The sequence below is a fragment of the Castor canadensis genome, chromosome 14 (assembly GCF_047511655.1).
Source record: "Castor canadensis chromosome 14, mCasCan1.hap1v2, whole genome shotgun sequence".
Lineage (NCBI taxonomy): Eukaryota > Metazoa > Chordata > Mammalia > Rodentia > Castoridae > Castor > Castor canadensis.
The window spans coordinates 37999146-38020499 of NC_133399.1; the positions used below are offsets into that span (position 1 = coordinate 37999146).

Genomic DNA, 21354 nt, shown 5'->3' on the forward strand with positions numbered 1-21354 from the left:
ATGGAAGACAGCATTTTGCTGTTTTTATTACAAATTCTTTGCAGCAAGTAATATGCTTCATCATTCTTCTGTTCAAAACCTTCTTATTTATAATTGAAGATTTTAGCACTAAGGCAAATTCCAAAGCCCAAGATTGATTCACAAGCCTCTTTTTCCTAATTAATACATTTTAACATGAATAATTCCAAATACATTTATTTGAATTCCCTCGTTTCTGTTACATGAGAAAAAGTCAAGTTCATATTTGCTCAACAACACTTTGACTTAACTGTAGAAAATGAACATTGTAAAATGTCATGAATAGTTTTTGCACAACTGTACACCATGTTTCCCCCTAAATAGTTGAAAGGGAAGAATATGAGGAGAATAATTAACTACTTTATGTATTTGTGAAAGAAAATGTTTAAACATCTTTAAATTGAGTAACTAGTGGTTCTCATTCTCATTTATTATTATATTTACATGGAGGTATTTAACATCCAGGTATCCTGGCCTCCAAGTAGAATCAATTTTATCAAAATTGAATTTAGTTTATTGTCTTGAAGAATTTTACTTTCTTCCTGGAATTTATGAAACTCTATGATTATGAGCCATTATTACATTTAAAAATAGCCACTACCTCTATCAGCACAATGGCATTTCATAATACTTACATCAGGATTATTAATATTTTATAAAGGTCTGAAAACTAGTTGTAAGATACGAATTTCTATTATGTTTGCATATTCCCATTCTCCTTTATACCTGCCTCTAAAGATAAACATATTAATTTTGATAGGGTAATTTTCCTTATATTCACCATTTGCACATTTTTATATTAGTATACTCAAATCTATCTATCCAAATTATCATGTTTGTCCTCATGATGAGGAAACAATATTTCCAATAGTCCTTCACACATTTACCTCTCTGTACTTACTCAGTTATGCTGCCTCTCTGATTGTTCATGATCAAGGTGTGTAGACCCAAAACATTCTTATGCCTGGTGCCCAATAAAGAATCAGTCTCTGTTCTAGGATTGATATGAATACAGTGTCAGGCAACCATGGAAGATGAGACAGGTATCAAATGACCTACACTGGAGACATCAAATTGAAGGCCTGGAAGAAAATGCTGGTTATTGACTGTTATATGAACTTGGTGAATCAATACACAGACCTAATTATTAGCCAAATTGTTTGACATTATCATATGAAGACTCTAAGGAATTTCTACCACTTATGGAAGAACATGAGAGGTAAAACCACTTCCACACTAGATTATAGACTCTGCCTCAGGTGAAAATCATATTTATTTTTCACTTCTTTAATGCCTATTTATTTTTAAAGGTCCATCACCATTTTATTTTGTTGTTATTGAGTTAAAATATAAGTCACAAAAATTTAACACATTAACCATATTATATACAAATTTAAGTAGCACTTATTAAGTTAACATGTGAAACTATTTTAACATGCATCTTTGGAAATTATCAATTTTACAAGCTGAAACATTTATAATCATTAAAAATTTTTCCTTTTCATTCCTCTACCCAACTCTGTCAATCATTCCACTATAAAAAAAATCATGAGAAATTAAGGCCTTAAAATAACAAAAATAATCTGACAGAAAGGAAGTATTTATAAATGTAGGTAATAAGTTTTATAGCTTTGATAAAACTACACCTCTAGTAAATGCTGTGGACCCCAATATTACACTGGTTCTACAGTGGACACTCACTGAAGTGTTTTAATGTACCTATACGACAGTGTGTAGGTGTAAGAATTCAGTGTGAGAATGATGACACTCTTTAACAAGGAGACCACCTCACTTTTTCTGTGACAATGTGACACAACTTATACAAGTCATAATCGAATGCTTCTTCCATTAAATAAGCCAACGCCTAAAAGCTGAGACACACAACCCATTTAGAATGCTTTATACTCCCACTCAATTAGGGGATTCTCACAACGATGGAAGCAGCTTTATAATAACAGGAAATGATCCTACAGATGGAAAGGAAACACATGTGGTGGCTGCAATGTTCTTCAATATAGTATTCCTGAAGCTGACCAAACAGATAAGATTAAAGAATTAGGCATGGTCACATAAGAACTTGGCAGTTTCCAAGAAGATAAATTGCCAGGCAATCAAATTATGCAACTTGGAGTCAAAAAGCCTAGTCAAAAATACATAAAATCTAAAAAGCAACAAATGTGTGTTAATGGTAATGGACTAATGCAGGAGGTAGCAGCTGTCCATGAACTATTCATAGGGCATCACAGGCATAACATTATCACACACATAAGCAAAATTATTTAAGAGATATCTGTATCCTGCAGCCTGCATAGATAATTCTACTGAGAATGGATGCCTTCTGCATCCCCTGAGACTCTCATTAGATGAAGTTTTTAGACCTTTGTTAGGTTATATGTTGCTCATATACTGTTTGAAAAGGAAAAAAAATGTGTGAGAAATGGAAAGTATTAGAGCCACATCCAGGACTATATACATTTTGCATGTAAATGCTTATATTATTCTCACTGAGTTGCATGCACCTTTCATATTTCTCCATTGTGACAAATCCAATCTTGCTAAATAAATCTTACATTATTCAATTCTAATATATTCATATCTTATATGCACAACTCCTTTTCATAATATCAACTGAACAATCTTGGAAGACCAAAAGTATTACACATAATAATTCCATTACAGCAAAATGTGATATAGTCTTTTAACACAAAAAGGGAAAGACACCAGGAACTAATATCAATTCAATATGGAACAAAGACCTTAATGTAGGACCTGAATATTTATAACTACAATAGGAAAAAACAGGTGAACTTCTGGATCATCTAGACATAGGTAAGAACTTCCTAAATAGACCTTCTATAGTTCAGCCATTAAGAGAAAGGATCAACAAATGGGACTACATGAAACTGAAAAGCTTCTCCACAGCAAAAGAAATGTTCACTCTACTGAAGAGGCAGCCCACAAAATGGGAGAAAATCTTGACCAGCTATACATCTAACAAGGGATCACAGAGGGAACTTAAGAAACCAACCTCTCAAAGAATGACCAACCCACTGAAAAAATGGGCAAATGCACAGAACAGACAATTCTCAAAAGAAGGCATACAAATGGATGATAAAAACACAAATAAATGCCCAACATCCCTGATCATAAAATAAATACAAATCTTAACCACACTAGAATTTTTCCTCAGTCCTGTTTGAATGACTACCATCAAGACTACAAACATCAACAAATGTTGGCAAAAATGCAGCAAAACAGTACCACTTTATGCTATTCATGGGAATGTAGACTAGAACAATAATTCTGAAGAACAGTATGAATATTCCTCAAAAAACTGAAAACACAACTGCCACACAATCCAGCAGTAGCACTGCTGGGAATATATCCAAAGGAATGTAAGTCTTGATACAATAAAAATACGGTACACCCATGTTCGTTGTTGAATTTCTCACAAGACTCAAGCTATGGAAACAGACCAGATGCCCTACAACTGATGAATGGATAAAGAAAATATGCATTTACCTGGATGGATAGATAGATAGATAGTATGAATATATATTATCTTCCAATAACAGGAATGGAGATTTGTTATTCACAGATAATTGGATAGAACTGGAAAGCATAATGTTAAGTGACATTAGCCAGGTTCTGAAAGATAAAGGTCACATGCTTTCTTTCATATATGAGAGATAATCTAAATGATAAGCTCACACACAAAAAGAAGCATGATCAAATATAAATATACATACAAAACATGTTTCAATAGCATAACTATTAGAGGAGGCTAGGGGAGGAAGGCAAAGAGAAGGGAATGGTAGAGAATGAACACATCACATTTGTGTAGTTTCAAGGCAGAAACTACACTGAAAGCTGTTGAAAAATATGGGATGAGGGAAGGGGTAAAATAGGGTAATAGATGAAGCTACATTGATTTAAGTACAATATAATTATAGATGAAATACCAGGAGAAAATCCCTCTTAACAGTTAGTGTACACAACAATGAATTACAAGAATGTAAAACAGATCATGTTAAGGGTAGGATACTAGTGGGAGGTGTGGTAAATGAAGACGTTAAAGGATAGTGATTTATGGTCAATATACTTTCTATTCATATATGAATATGGAACACTGGAACCTGTTGAATTCATTTTAATAATGGTGAGGGAGAATTATGGTGGGGATGAGTCTAACCAGGACACATTGTATGTAAAAATGGAAATGTTACAACATAAACCCCTTCACAACTACAATATATGAATAAAAAGGTGTAAAAATAGAGAATAATAAATATCATTTCTTCTTTTTAAAAAATGTTTCTCGTTAAAGAAATTGAGAAACAGTGATATGCATTTACAATATTTTAAGAAAATGGTAGAAATTCCCTTCACTTGGGAACTTTCAAGTGCTTAACCACAGCTCAGTATTATATTATTCTAATAATAAAGTTTACACTTTATAATAAAAATGTTCTTATGTGCTAGTTATCTCTTACAAATATTTCATCATGTTTTATATTTTTGTGTGATTTCCCTCCTTTGTGGATGTAAATGTTCATACAAGTATTATTTATCCTTAAAAATAATTTATTATAAAATTATTAATTTGACTTTTGTGGGCTTCAAATTTTAATAAATATGGGAGAAGGGCTATATGGCAGAGTAGAGATAGGACCATGTTGCTACAACTCCACAAATCTTTAAGAACAAATTCTCAAATAGGCATACTAAGGAGAGGTGGTGGCATGCAAAGTCAAGGAAGGGAAATAATAAATAGTAGATAGCTAATAAATAGGGGAAATCCAGAAATATTAAACTTTAAATTCATAAAATAACAAAGTACACTAATATAGACTGCTTAGCAAAATTGACAAAAGTCAAGAAGAGTCCCATCAATGGGGCTATAGCCAAATGAGTACAGGAAATACTGCTTTGGAGACCCCACATGTGCACAAGTTTTTATAAACAGCTAGAACTCTGCAAAAAAGTAAACCATAAAATGAGAGGTGTACATTCCACTCACCAAGCAAATTCTGGAGAAGGGTCTCTGGCACTTCACAGCTCACTCATGGGGAGTCATCTCAGGAGAGGACTTGATGACAAACACATCAACTTTGAAGAACCAAAGAACCTGTAGTTGTAAATCTCTCAATTCAGAAAGCTTTGTCCCTCCCCCCCACACACACACACTAAGCACATGAACTCATGTGGACCATATGAAACTAGTTGGTACTGACACAAAATCACATACATAAAACTGTGATTTATTGCAAACCACGAGGCCAGAAGCCACAACCTTGGGGGTGTGGAACATGGTCTGAGTCAAGTGGGAGACAGTTTGGGAGTAAGCAGGGACATGAACGATGAGTTAATCATTACAACAAGCATATGGGGAGTGATTACTGGAGTGGTGCCACCTCCTGGAGCTCTGGGTATGATCTGGCAAGAGTCAAGTAGAAAGCAGATTTGGAGTTCTCACACTCCATGGTGGTGAGTGAAGCATACATGTCGAGTGAAGAGGGAGGTAGCATTACTGACATGGCAAGCTCCACAAATTGAGTGGGGAGCAATCACTGAATCAACAGGAGTAAGGAACTAGCCTGAAGTAACTTGGGTTGTCTGGAGTCATCAGCTGCCTGGAGTTAGGAGGGGAATAAATGCTTCCATTTGGCCAACTTGCAAAAAGCATTTTCTGCCCACTTGCTGCTCTTGGGTTGTGGCTCAGGATCTTGCAAATGCTGGGTGGGTGCCCTATCAGTGACCTAAATCTCCAAAGCAGAGAAACCACTGTCACCTAATCTGCTGAGAGCACAAAGAGAAAAGACTGCTTGGGGTTAGATATGGGGAGAGAAATATTTTCACTTCCTCAGCAAGGAAGAACAAATTTTTGCTTACATTTTCCATTTATTTTATTTTTGCTCATTTTTTATTTCTTTTAAATTGTGCATTTTTATTTTCTAGCTGTTATTGTTCATGTGTTTCTATCATATTTTCTGACTATCTTGTCTCTCCCTGTATATTCCTTAATGTGTTCTTTCTCACAACTTCTAATAAATCCAGAACATATATTTCCCTCTTTCATAACTTTTCTTCCTATTTTGTTCCCCATTTTCTCTTCTTTTAGTACTTAATTTATTAATACTTATATATTTAAAATTAAACTTAAATTTCTCCCATAAGTACTCTAGTTCTTTTCTTTTATATCCTTATTTGGGGAGTAGTTAATGTTTATAACTGGTTTGTTGCATCTTCATAATAGCTTTGATTCTGAATTGCTGTTTTTGTAAATATTATATGCTTTCTCTCCTCTACTGTTTGGAGTAGTGAAAAAGATATCCAACATAAGAGATGTACAATCAAAACATAGAAATTCAAGTGGTAAAAAAAGCAGGAAATATGATTACTCCAAATGTTTACCAAACCCAAATAATGACGTCTAAAGATACCGAAGTGGCTGAAATACCAAAACTAATTTACAACTTTGCTTGTAAAAATGATTAATGAATGCAATGAGAAATAAAGCAAACAAATAAACACCATAAGGAAACTGATTCAAGATTTGGACAAAGAAAGTCAATAGCATGAATTAGAAAATCAGCAACAAATAGGGATTCAGAAAGAAATCCAGAAATGTTAAAAATGAAAACTTAAGAGGTGCAAGCCAAAGGGATATGCAATATATTTAACAAAATAATAGCAGAATATTTACCAAATCTTGGGAAAGAGTTGCCCATTCAGGTACAGGAAGCCTCCAGGACACAAAAGAGACAACCAAGTTAGAATCTCAATGTGACATATTATCATTAAAATGACTAGCACAGAGAAAAGAGAAAGAATATTGAAGGCTGTAGGAGAGAAAAAATGCATAAAGATAAATCCATCAAAATAACAGCAGACTTATCAACAGAAACCTTAGAAGCAAGAAGGACGTGAAGTGAGGTATTTTGAACACTGTAAGAGAACAATTTCAGTCCTAGGATACTATACCCAGCAGAACTATCACTCAAAATTGATGGAGGAATATAAGTCTCCCACAATACACAAAAATTAAAACAATATATGAACACCAAGCCACCACTACAGAAGATTCTGCAAGGAATTCTGCGCACAAAAGATGAAAACAAACAAAACCACCAAAGGACAGAAGTTAACCTCAAGAGAAGAGACAAGTACTCAGGGAATAGCATTGAATGGGCTGCAGACACTCAAATCCTTAAACAGAAAAACAACTAAATGGCAGGAACCACTGCATACCTATTAATACTAACAGTGGATGTTAGTGAATTCAACTCCCCCATCTAGAGACTGGACTGAACAGGAAGATCCAAACATCTGTTGTTTACAAGAGACCCACCTTATTGATAGAAATAAACAATGGCTTAGGGTGAAAGTCTTAAAGATTTACCAAGCTAATTACCCCCCAAAATAGGCAGAGTAGTAATACTTATATATCAGACAAAGTTTATTTCAAACTAACTTCAGTCAAAAGAGACAAAGAAAGTCACTTCATAACAATAAAAGGAGCAATAAATCAAGGGGAAATAAGTTTTTTTTTTCTTCAATTTTCATTGTATTTAACACATTTAGTTAAATTTATGAATAGGTACTTTATATATTTTGACAGTACTGTGAATTGGATTGTATTATTGACTACCTTTTCCTCAAGTTTCTTGTTGGTGTATAGAAAATCTACTGAGTTTGTATATTGATTTCTATCCTGTGACTTTGTTGAAAGTGTATAGAAGACAAGGATTCTTCCAGTGGACTATTTGGGGACGTTCAAGTATAGGATAGCATCACATACAAAAAGGGATCATTTCACTTTTCCTTTCCTATTTTGATCCCTTTTATTTCTTTCTCTTCCCTTATTGCTTAGCTCTAGAGTTCAAACACTACTAAACAAGAGTGGTGATAGTAGGCAATATCTAGTCTTACTCCTGATTTAAAAAAAATGATTTCAGATTTTCCTCATTCAACATAATGTCAATTATATTATCAGTCATACTTAGCTTTTATTGGGATGAGATATATTCCTTTTTTAAGCAGACAGTTATTTTAGCATGACAGGATAAACTTGATAGATAGGGAGAACATATTCATGTTTCTAACACAGGAAATGGATATAAGATGACTTCCATGTTCTGTCATGAGTTTTTAGTACTTTTATTATGGAGAGATGTTGGATTTTGTCAAAGTTTTTAATTTCTGGAGCTACTGAGGTACTTATCTGCTTATTTCCATAATCATATGTGATATTTATTAATATGGTATATGTTTTTTCTCTTATTGCTGTGTTGGGTGGGAGTACATTGTGCCATTTTAAAAAATTCTTTCAACATAGCAAATATAGCTTAGTTGATTTGAATTCCTTCATCATTCTCCTTTCTTCCCCCTCCCTGATATGTAATATGTTAAATATATTATGTATATATTGATTCATCTTTGCATTCCTGTAATTAAACCAAATTGGTCATTACTCATGACCAATTTTAATGCCATTCATTTAGGTTTTGAAGTACTTTATTGAGGATTTTGCATTTGCATACATAAAAATAATGACCTGTAGGTTTTTTTAATTTGTTGTGACTTTATTCAAAGTTTGTAAGTGTTAATTTCCTTTTTATTTTGTAAAATACTTTGAGGAGGCAATTGTGTAAATTTTTGAAAGTTTGTAAAGATTCAGAAGTAAAACTGTCTGGTCTGAGGCTTTATTTGTTGAGTGATTTTTCATTACTGTTTTAGATTCTTTGCTTATTATTTATTTGTTTAGGTTACATGTATCTTTGAGGTTCAATTTTGATAGGTTATATGTGTCTAAAAATTTACCCATTTCTCTCATATTATCCAATGTATTGTAATATAGTTTTCATAACAGTCCCTGATGATTCTATGGATTTTAGTGGGATCTCTTGTATTGCCAAAACATTATTTATAATTGTACTAGTACAAGTACTTTTTCTTTCTTTTGATTAATTTGATTAAGGGATTGTAAGTCTTGTTTACACTTTGAAAGAACTATTTTATTGATCCTTTGTAGTGTTCTTTTAGTTCCCATTCAATAATTTCAGCTCTAATCATTGCTAATTGTTTCCTTCTACTAATTTTGTGATAAGACTGACTTTGTTTTTCTAAGAATATAAGGTACATAATTATTTTTTCTTGTTTATATCTGTGGATATTACTTAATTTCAAAATTTACAGCAGTAAACTACTCTGAGAGATCCACTTCCATTTTATCCCACAGGTTCTGGGTTGTGGGGTTTTCATTTTCATTTTCTCTTAGCTAATTTAAAAAATTCCTTCCTTTTTATTTAATGACCCACCAACCATTAGAAAGTGCATTTTACATATGTATCTTTTATATAGCCTATTTTGCTATTAATTTGTGGTTGGTTTCCACTATGGTCTGAAAAAAATGCAAATCATTTCAAATATCAAGTTTGGTTACAACTTGATTTATATCCTAAAATTTAGCTATTTTGTAGGAGGTTCCATGGGATGTTGGGAAGAATGTGTGTTCAGGAGAATGTGTTTAGGAGAACTTGGTTGGAATATTCGGTAATGTCTTTTGTGTCCTTTGGTTCTACAGTGTTAATTCATTCTGAACTTTTGGTTATGTTTTATCTAAATGACCTCTCTACAGGTGAGTGGGTTATTGAGATCATAAACTATTACTGTGTTTATGTCCAGTAGTGTTTGTTTTATAAAACTGAGTGTATGAAGCTTTGGGACATATTTGTTGTCTATTAGGGAAAAACCTTACTAGCAAAGATACACACATACTGAAAATTAAAGGATGGAAAACAATATACCAAAGAAGTGGAAAATGAAAACAAGCAGGTGTAGCTATATTCACATCTAATGAAGTAAACATCAAAACTAAAATTTCAAAAAAGATTTCAATGCCACAATATACTAATGCATTGAATAAATTAATGGGATATACTGTTTGTGCACACAGTTTCATAAAAAAAACACTACCGTACATATAGGGACAAATAGGTTCAGGTGGAATAATAATGAGTATGTTCAGTACTCAACTGTCATTAATATTTAATATATCCAAGCACAAAGTTAACAAGGAAGCTTCACAGATAAACTTCACCCTTGAAAAAACAGACTTCAAGACATCAATAAAACATGCTATCCAACAGCAGCAGGCCTTACATTATACAGGAAAAATGGAATAATTTCTTATATTTTAAAATAACGAAAGAAACAAATTTTTTAAAAACTGGAGATTAAACAATACACTTTTGAATAATCAAAGAGTCATTGAAGGAAGATGGGAAGAAATTAAATAATTATTATCCTGAAATTAAAATGAAAGCTCAATATACTACTACATGTAGTACTGAAGAGATATGGCAGAGATGAACCAACATGGGTTGTAATACACATATACATGGAAACAACATAAGAAATCTCTCTGTTTAGATATCTTTATCTCAAACTAACACAAACACTCTGTTTGTCTTATTATCTTTAATATTTTCTCTTTGACAAAATTGGAGAACAAGAGAGTGGAACAGGTTCTGCCCAGTAGTGAGAGGGGGGCAGGAGTTGGCCCAAATAATGTATACACATGTAAATAAATGTAAAAATGATAAAATAATTGTTTTAAAAAACAGAGATTTCAAATACATACGTACTGATGAATTTCAAAATCTCAAGAAATCAAGAATGATGAAACATGGAAAAAAATCAGGGCAAAAAATAATGAAAAAGGACTAAAGCATCAATACAAAAAAATACATGAATCAATTATTGGTTTTTTACGAAGATAAACAGGGTTGAAAAACCCTTAGCCAAACCAATGAAAACAAGGGTGAGAAGACACAAATTTATGAAATTAGAAAGGAAAAATCATAACATTACAACAGATAGAAATAGAACACAGAGAATCATTGTGGAATATTTTGAAAACATACTTCAGTAAATTTTAAATCCTTGAAAAAACAGAAAAATTCCTAGACACATATAATTTGCAAATTTCTATGAAGGAAATATAATAATAACATTAATAGATCTATGTGCAGTAACAAAAATTCTCCCAATAAAGAAAAAGTCACTCAGTGATGATTTCAGAGTTAATTCTACCAGACTGCTAAAATCTAACAATGTTGATCAAAGTATCCTTAAAAAACAAATAGAAGATATGTTACCAACTTATTCTATGATGTCAGTATTACATTGATACTAAAACATCAAAAGGACACAACAAAAAATATTATGCACTATTTTACCTAAGGAACATAGATGTAAAAATTCTTAATGAAATCCTCACAAAGTAAAATCAACACATTGAAATGGTAGCATACAATGACCAAGGTGCTTTCATTCCAGTAATGAAAATATACTTCAATAAACATAATATATCACAAAAATAAAATCAGGGACAAAAACTACATGATCATATCAATAAACAGAGAAGTGTAGTGACAATAAAAGCCAGGAAGAAACAAAGAGTAGAAGGGTCACATTTCAACATAATGAAGCCTATGTGACAAACCTAAGGCCAATATTATTAACAAATGGTGAAAATACTAATAACATTTTCACTAAATTAGAATCAAGACAAGTTTTTGACTCTCTCCATTGTATAATAATGTTTGATAACCTAGTGAGAACTTACATACTCCATGGTAGGAAAGCAAATCTTTGATTAGAATTTGTGAAGGACCAGAGCAGAATTTCTTCAAACCAACTCACCAATGCATACAATAACCACGAACCATGACAATCATCACTATCCATAAGGTTAAATCTAATTAAAACAAAAATATGATAACACAGCATGTCTCTAAGAGTGGCTATTAAAAGGAAGAATGATGAGAAGTATTGGTGAGAATGTGGAGAAATGTGATTCCTGTACTTGGATAATAATATGAATTAGTATACACATTAAGGAAAATAATACAGGGGTTCCAAAAACATAGTAAAATTACTATCTTAAGATGCAAGAGTTTTCTACTGCTTGTATTTCCAAACCTCTGAAATTGGTATATCAACTTTTATGTTGAATCTTATTATCACTGCCACATTATTCACAATATTCAAGATACATAATCAACATCCTAAATATTATCATCAAATTAATTGGTAAATATATGTAATGTAATATATATGCATACATGTACACATATATGTATTGTATGTGCGTGTATCCAAACACACATTTGAACATTATTTACATGGGAAAGAAAGTATATTCTGACATTTTCTACAGCATACATGATCCTGTGTAAACTATATTAGGAGAAATGAGTCAATCATAGAAAGACAAAAATTGCATGAAGAAATATATATGCTGCTACAAAAAAGGGTAGAATTCACAGAAGAAAAGAGAAAAATGGTGACTACTAGAGGCTGTGTTGCAGGAGATGGGGCAGAGAATGATCAAAGGACACTAGATTTCTTTTAGATGGGAGGAGAAACATCAAAGTGATATAGTGTGCATGATGTTGACTACAACAAATATTGATAAGTTACATGATTGAAAAATATTAAGACATCCCATGGTATATTTGAAAAACAAATATTGAAGAAGAGTTTAGTACTTTTACTGTTTAAAGACATTTATAGAAAAAGTAGAACAATGTACACAGTTACAAAATGAGCAAAACCCTGAAGTCTTTCCTCCACAAATGTTATATCATTTGCCAACAACACATGAAAAGGTCTTCTATTATTCATAGATAAATATAAATCCAAAGCACAGTAACATAACTTGACACAGGAGAATACATTTGTAATAAAATTGAAAGTGACAAGTATTGCCAATGATATAAACATAAAAATTCTCACACATTAGAATTTAAAACATACCAGGTACTAAGAAAAAGTTGGCTATTTCTGAGAATGTTAAATATACATTTAACATAATCTTTCATGGTTCAGTTCCCATATATATTACCCAAATTTTTGTCAAGAATGTAGTCATAATGTGTTCAGCAACTTTAGGGAATGCATGATTCAGTTATTTCATAACTGGACAACTAGGATAGAGTGCACATACACAAACAAAACTGGATACATCACATGTGCTGCAATATTAGAAGAATGTCATCCCATATGTATTCTGTCATTGATTAGGATATAATAATATGATTAATAAATGTGCATACATACCCATCACAGCAATATTCAAAATAGACAAGAGATGAAATTTCAAAATGTCCATTAGTGAATATCTGGATAAATAGCTTGGGCTGTGCATATATTGCATATTATTATACTATTTAGCCCTAAAAAGAAATGGAGGCAGTTAACATTAATCAATAAAACAACTGAAAGGTAAGAGATAAAAAAAAAATGAGGACAGAAAAAAATAAAGGTGAGAAGGAGCCAAGAATGAAGGAAAGGTGCAAAGGAGTGACAAAGGATAGAGGGCAGACAGGAAAGAAAAAGAAGGGAGGGAGTCAGAAAAAAGGGAAAAACCAAATCAGAAAGGATGGAGAAATATCTCAAGAGTTGTCACATGAATTATTTCACTGAATCAAATGAATGGACTGTTTTCGAAAATAGATTCCATATTCAATATTGAAAATCCAATCGTTGTTCTTAGAAAGTATAGGATAAAAAGTAGAAATGTGGACACAGTGTTCAGTCCAGTTTCTTCTCTTTTGAAAAGTATAGGGAATCAGACAATAAAATCTCAAAGAAATGTTTTCAGGACTACATAAAGTCATTCATAAAGGTAACAAGCAGAGCTGTGGGCATGGCTCAAGTGGTAGAATGCCTTCCTAACAAAGTGACAGGCAGAGTTGTGATATGGCAGTCATTTTGATTTAATGAATTTCAGCCCATTTCTTCCATGGAAAAATGTTCAAGTTTTGATGAAGATTGGTGATTTTTGATGGAACAATATCAGATGCAGATAAGAGTACTTTAGTTGTACTAGAACATCTCAGAAATGCCTGTTCATAACATTTCCAAACATGAAGCTACACGAACCATATAAAGGGAACAAAATTTAAAAGTAATTGCTTTCTAGAGTTTGGAGGGGAAACAAATATAAAAATATGAAATCCAAAGTAATAGGTTCTTTGTGACAATAAGAAAATAAGTTTGTGTTTTACCAAAAAATGAATCAGGATATTGAAATCCACAGTATTTTCCTTGTGAGCAGACAACATGCACTTATCTCTGAGTTTAGTAATATGTCAAGTACAACAGGCTGCTCTGCTGAGGAGTCTTCCCAGGGCCCCCTTCACGTCCTTGTTCCTCAGGCTGTAGATGAAGGGGTTCAGCATGGTTATAATCACAGTGTACATGAGTGAAGCGATCATATTTCCCTGGGAAGAATGGGTCACAGCAGAACTGAGGAGCATCCCAAGTCCTGTTCCATAGAACAAGGAGACCACGCAGAGGTGAGATGCACATGTGGAAAATGCCTTATATTTGCCTGTAGTTGAAGACATCCTCATTAAGGAAGAGACAATCTGAGAGTAGGAAAAGAGAATCCCAGTGACAGAAAACATACCCAGCAGGGCAGTTGCTGTATACAAAACAATGTTATTGATATGGTCATCAGAGAGGGCCACGTGAAGAATGTGAGGAAGATCACAGACAAAGTATGGGATTTCAGTGCCAATGGAGAATTTCAGACGCATTAACAGTAGAAGGTGAAGCAGATCAACCCAGAAAATGATGAACCAAGATGTAAGAACAAACAGGACACAGAGGTGAGGGTTCATGATGGCCATGTAGTTCAGGGGGTGACAGATGGCCACAAACCTGTCATAGGCCATCACAGTCAGCAGAAAATTATCCATCCCACCAAAAGTCATTAAAAAATATACCTGAGTGAGGCACCCTCTGTAAGAGATGCCTTTACTCTGTTCCTGGATGTTGACCAGCATCTTTGGGACTGTGGTAGAAGTGAAACAGATGTCAACAAAGGAGAGATTACAGAGAAAGAAGTACATGGGGGTGTGGAGGTGGGAGTCAAAGAGAGTGGCAAAGGTGATGGTCATATTCCCAAGTACTGTGACCACATACATGGACAGGAACAGCTCAAAGAGAATGGGTTGAAGTCCCAGACCATCTGAGAGACCCAAAAGGAGAAATTCTGATGTTTCTGTGTCATTTTCTATTCCCATTTACTGACTTCTCTGCTTTAGAAGGAAGCAACAAGGTAACTCAACATATAGCCAAATGAGAAACTCAGAAATAGTCATTTTACAATCTCACCCATGGATGATAAACAAAATACATGAGATTTTTCTCCTGATAAAGATTTCCTCAGCCATGTTGTAGACAATTTTCATGTAACACTTACATGAGTATTCACAATTTTATTGAATTATCAAATTCTCTCTTTTATCATCTAATCATTGGTTTTATTCCTTTTATTGATGGTAATTGTATTTTGAACTCAGGGCTTCACATTTGCTAGGCAAGCACCCTATCACTTGACCCAATACCTTCTAGCTGCAATTACAGACTTGTACTATTACACCTGGCTTGATTGTTGAAATGGAGTCTCGCCCATTTTCAGCATGGGCTAGTCTTGAATTGTGATCCTCCTGATCTTTACCTCTCAAGTAGCTGACAAGTATGAGCTACTAGGCCCTACAATCTTCACTTTTATCACTCTATATGTGAACCTATGATGTTTCAAATTAGTTAAAGACACTTCATTTCTTTTATATTGTAATATCTTATGTCATTCTAACAACACAGGACATCTATGATAATTATTTTGAAAAGATAATTCCCCCAGTGTACAGTATAGGTTTGTGATTTACAAACTCTATTCTTGATTCAAATTCCAGAAATGAGTTTGGCCAGTTCTCTTATCATCTGTGTAAATATAATATATCATTCAAACTCTGTTAGCCAAAAATACACTGCCATAGGAATAGAAAATGTTCACTAAATAGTAGGATTGAAGAGAAAAATTAAATGAGACAATGCTTATAATTTGTCTACTCTGATTACTGTGATATACATTGGGCATTTTGTGAAAGTCAGATTCTGTTCTTAACATCACAACAGATGTCCCTTATATGGCTATCATTTACCAATGTAAACAATGGGGCAGACTTCAAGTGTAGCATTATTGTCATTGTTAATACAGAAGGTTGATACCTCCTTTGACTGCCATATACCACTACTAACTGTGACCTAATTCCAGAGAACGCATGGCCAATGATGTTTTCCAAGAAAAGTGAAAAAGAAAGTGTCCTAGAAAGGTATGAATAAGAAATAAAGATACACCAACATTACAATCATATACAAGGAATGTGTGATTGTGTGTGCTCATGTGTTCATGTCCTTGAGTGAATATGTACTTTATTAATATTAGTTTAATTAATGGCAAAATATATAATTGACACAATTGAAGCAATTATTCAGAAGTTAGAAAAACTGAATCCATCTTGGAATAGTAGAAAGGAAATGAAAACAGGAAAATAAATATGCATGCTTTCTATTTTAAAAAATGATCAACATTATGAATGTCTGAGAATAGTGATTATTTAAAAATAGACAGGATTGACAAAAGAACATTCATATCTTGTAAGCTAAGAGAGAATTGTCTGCAACTTAAATATATGGGCAGGAACAAGAAAGAAGGCCAAATGTTAATGAGAGAAATTAAAGAATGATGAAATACGTTAGGCTGAATGAACAGCATGTGTGATTACATATCAGACAGTGAAGTTGATACAGGAATTGATTTAAGAAGCCTGTGTGACAAAGAAATAGCCTACCTTACACCTTTCAGTATTTTTCCTTGATGTTCCCCCCACTCTCAAAATTACTATTTATTTGTAGGAGTGATACTTTGACAACTTAGTCTCATCATTTGCTTTTCATTGAATTAGAAGTATCCTTTCTAATTGAAGATGTTGAATAAATACATATTGGATTTATGATACATATTGAAAGTAAAATCAACCATGTCACAAAAATTAATTTAAAAAATTAATACAGGCCTGCCTATGTGTGAGAAATTTAGTAAAGTTAAAGTGCTATATAAGTATTTTATAAAAATAAATGGTTATCAGGTAATATCATTTCTATGTATAAACACGGAACATTGGTTAAAACAATTCACTACCAAAGTTGGTCAATGAATATAAATCTATCCACAATTACAAAAGAAAAATGCACTTGTGAAAAATTATCCAGCTATCACTGCTCTGAGCAAGGTTTGAGATTCTCATTAAGCAAAGATATCAAGGACAATACCACAACCCATTAAATAATTTTTGTTTGCAAATAACATTGAGCTGGCACAGTGACTCAAATGGTACAGTGCCTGCCTAGCAAGACCTGAGCTCAAACCCACCAAAAAAATTCTTCCCAACTGCACTGAACAGGAGATGGTACATTAAAACATTAGAGTATTTGTGATAAATTCATGAAAATGAACTTTCATCATTTGATATTTTCTACAAATTTAAATGGATTGGTAATAGGAAGAAAAGAAATTTGACTGAGTGTTGAATATCAGAAATAATTACTGTTAGATGCTACTGTGGACTGTAAATGAGAACTACAATATAGAACTCATAAGCACTACCAATAAGAGGAATCAACCAGTAAAAACAAGAAAATTCAAAAAAAATATGGACAAAAAGACAGTATCTCATTAATAAAAAAATTTGGTGAGTATTTAGAGAAAAATAAAATTGGCTGCAAGGTACCAAAAAAGGAGCCTAAATTTTTGTAGGAAAGAAGTAATAAGTATTAAAGACTACAGAAAATAAATCAAGGAAGTAAAAATAAATTAAGGTCCTAAAATGTAAGACAAGGAAATCCTACATTACCTGGGTGATAATAATCTCAGACAAGGAAATCCTACATTACCTGGGTGATAATAATAATGTCTACCTCTGAAGCTTTCTTTTCTCCGTTGTTTTATTTACCTTCAGAAAATCCACATGGGTTTTCACAGAGAGCAGTGTCAGAGAATAGCAGCTATCTGGCACCTGGGACATGTTTAAAGTTTCTACTGTCTCAATTATCAGACCCCCTCATTACATCAATTGATCTACTGTCTTAACAATATGCAAATAGTTGATCTTCCCTGGGGTTAAAAGAAAAATGGAAATGTTTCTCTCATTTTTCTGTTTATTTAGGCAGCAGTAGGATGAGCTAGAATTATTTCTTCTGGAGATAAAATTCTTTTTATTCCTTTGGATTGATTTAAGAGTCACAAGATGTCCCCTAAGGAAAGTTTAACTTCTTCATGAAGCAAATCCAAGGAAATGTCTCTCTGTGGTGATTCTTTAAAGACACATTTGAAATTTTATTCATTATATTTTTTAAACATCAATAAGATTTTGTGATTAACATGGCAAGATAATATTTAGAAGCAGTGGACACTGTGAAAAGATATGTACAATCTCTATATCTGGGACCACTGTAGCCATTGTAGCACCAAGAGTCAGTTTAAGATTGGCATCACTGCTGCCACTGCTGGGCATGACTGCTTGGCTGGTATAATACTGGAGCATGCATGAAAACTCTTAGTGAGATTAGCATAGCACTGAGGCACACTGTGACTGTTGCTGCTGAGACAGTGCATAATTGAGTTTTAGCTTGAATGTGACAATTCAATTGGTTGGTGCCAATGCAGACTGCAGAATGTTTCTGCTTGCAGGTGTTTAGGGTTAATATATGTTCCTGGGGCTGATCTAGAGCTTAAACACAGTGCGTACCAGCCTGCAATCAAGGGCCATGTACAGTGCTGGGGTTCATGGAAGTAGGCTAGGCTACGTGTTCAAGGAGAAGTGCTGTTCTTACTTTTCACTGTTCTTCCATAACCTAGACTGCCAATGTTTGGGCAAGTATTTCATATATAATGTAAAATTGTCTTCTTTCTTCTTTTCCATTAATCTTTTCTCATGGTATCAACAGGTACTGTGATTTGTTACCTTACTATCTTAGATATTTTGAATGTCTTTTTCATTTGCAGATTATTATTTAAGTTATTCAAAATTATTCAATTTCATCACATTGATGTGGATCCAAAATGTATCTCACATGAAATTTCCAGCAAGTCTACCCAGGTCTCAGTCTTTTCCCCAGGGAATGAAATGGCAGAAACATGTACAATGCAAGCTCACTCATGAGACAGGATCAGACGCATACAGGTTGTATGACCATAGACAATGTGAGCTCATTCATCATGCAGGGGTTGGCAGGATTGGGAAGGACTTTCATTAATAAGTGAATGCAAAATAGGAAATTGAAAGATCATGCTTGGACTCAGTCAATGATTTCCTTGCCTCTTATGATCTATTTGATATATTTTTCTATGTATCCAATTCTCTATCTTTGTAATGACACTTGGGCATACAGATTAATACATTTCACTCTTAAGTGTATATCATTAAAGGCAGACAGCCACAAGTAGTTACAATTCCAAGAACATACAATACAAGGCAAAGATGTTCAAATCTTATCTTTCAGTATATACTAAAGTTAACTCAAAAACATATTAATAGATCAGATACAAAAGCTAAAATCATAAAAATTTCAGAAGAAAATAGAATGTTCTCATTGGATTCTGCAAAGTATTCTGAAATACAAAGCATGTTAACAAGAAAAGCAAAATTCATTATAGTACTCTTCAGTGAAATGAAGCCTTTGTTATGCAAATGGCACATAAATCTGTAACAAAGAACAATGGAACAAGATAGAAAGCATAAAAATGATTTCAGAAATTTATAGATAAATATTAGTTCAATTATTTTTTTAAATAAAGGCAATCCAAGTTTATTCACCATACATGTAACAAAGGTCATGCCAGTTTTTGGAATTACAATGATACACATGATTAAATATACCTAACTATATTTGGGATTTACATGAAGTATAATTTTATTGTAAAATATTAATGATGTTTTGTTATAACACTTTGTTATGTAATAATTCTTCACCCTTGTCTTCAATCTCCAGTACTTTCTTCTGAATGATCTTGTCTACTGCTGACATTTTCCATATATCACAAAACGTAAGAAATGAAGGTTGGAGATATACTGATGTGTGTAGTAAGCTATCGAAAAATGGGTGATGGGAGATATAGGGGTAAGGGATAGTAATGGAAGGTGTCGAACAGACCAACCTAAAGTATACTGACAGTGGGCATACATTGAGATGCACCTTTGAACATCAACTCAGATATATATTAATTTGAAGCATTTAGTTCGTTCTTTTTTTGGGGCTCTCTTGTTCACATATGGTGGCTCACATGTAATCCTATCTAATCTGGAGGCATAGATCAGAAGGATGATTATTTGAGGCCAACCTAGGCAAAAAGTTAGTGAGATTATCTCAAGCAATAAAAAACTGACATGTCAATGTGATCCTGTCATCTCAGAAGTGTGGGAAACAGAAGTAGTAAGATCTCAGTCCAGGTTGACCCATGTATAAACATAAGACCTTGTTCAAAAAGTAACTAAAGTGAAAAGGGCTGGGCTTATAGCTCAGGTGGCAAAGTGTGCTCTGAAGAGCAAATGCAAGACCTTGTATGCAAACACACTTTCTGCCAAAGAAACACGAATATCATTTTGTTGAATTTTTCATCTAAATCTGGAACTGACTTCTTTATTCATTTATAAGTTTCTTTGTCTCTTTTGGGAGGAACTGACAATATCTAAAATCAAACTTCTGATTTCTTTGTCAACCATTTTAACCACTTCAGAATACATTAAATGGTTACAATGAGTTATGGACTTTGGAAGAGTACTGTTGCTTGTGTTTCAGCTTTGTGATTCGCAAATCTGTTGGGATGGATATCTCTTCTTGTTTTATACGGGGGGTCTTCCTTAGCAAACAATCTTCTTTGTATTGTTTATATTAGCATGTAATTGTTGTAGGGGAACTGTGACATTTCCATAAATGAATATAATATAGTCTTGTTTGATTCATTCCCTTTATTGTTCTCCCTCTTCTCTCTGCCTTTTCTTAAAATGACTTCAACAGATTTCAATGTTTCATATTCATATATGTGTAGAAATACATAAACCATATTTACCTTCCATTACCCTCCTCATCACACAAGTACCTTCCCCTTAATATGGCCTGTTTTACATTCCTGTCCTTCATTGTTTAAGTGTCTGTTCATTGGTAAGTGGGGCTTTGTACTTTAATCAGTCTAACCCCGCCTCTATTTTCTTCTAAGGTATCACTCTGGGGTGAGAAAGCAGAACAGAATGAAAGCAAAAACAAAATCAGGTATTTCAACCTAGTAAAATTAAAATGTGAATAAATTACTACAGTCTCAGTAAGGATAGATAAGAAAGTAGGAAATAAAGTAAATAAAATTAAATTATCAATTATGAAATTAATATTAATATTAATATTAATGAGAGCTATGGA

At 33.2% G+C, this 21354-nt stretch overlaps 2 protein-coding genes across 2 annotated transcripts in view; both read right to left on the reverse strand.

The window, feature by feature from the left end:
- The window catches only part of LOC141416804 (ankyrin repeat domain-containing protein 26-like), a 941494-nt gene that overhangs the window by 528412 nt on the left and 391728 nt on the right, over window positions 1-21354 (reverse strand). The window lies entirely within an intron of this gene.
- On the reverse strand, window positions 14181-15137 carry LOC141416495 (olfactory receptor 7D4-like). The gene has a single exon (XM_074053466.1). It carries the CDS (start codon window positions 15117-15119, stop codon window positions 14181-14183), a length of 939 nt encoding a protein of 312 aa, XP_073909567.1. The 5' UTR covers window positions 15120-15137.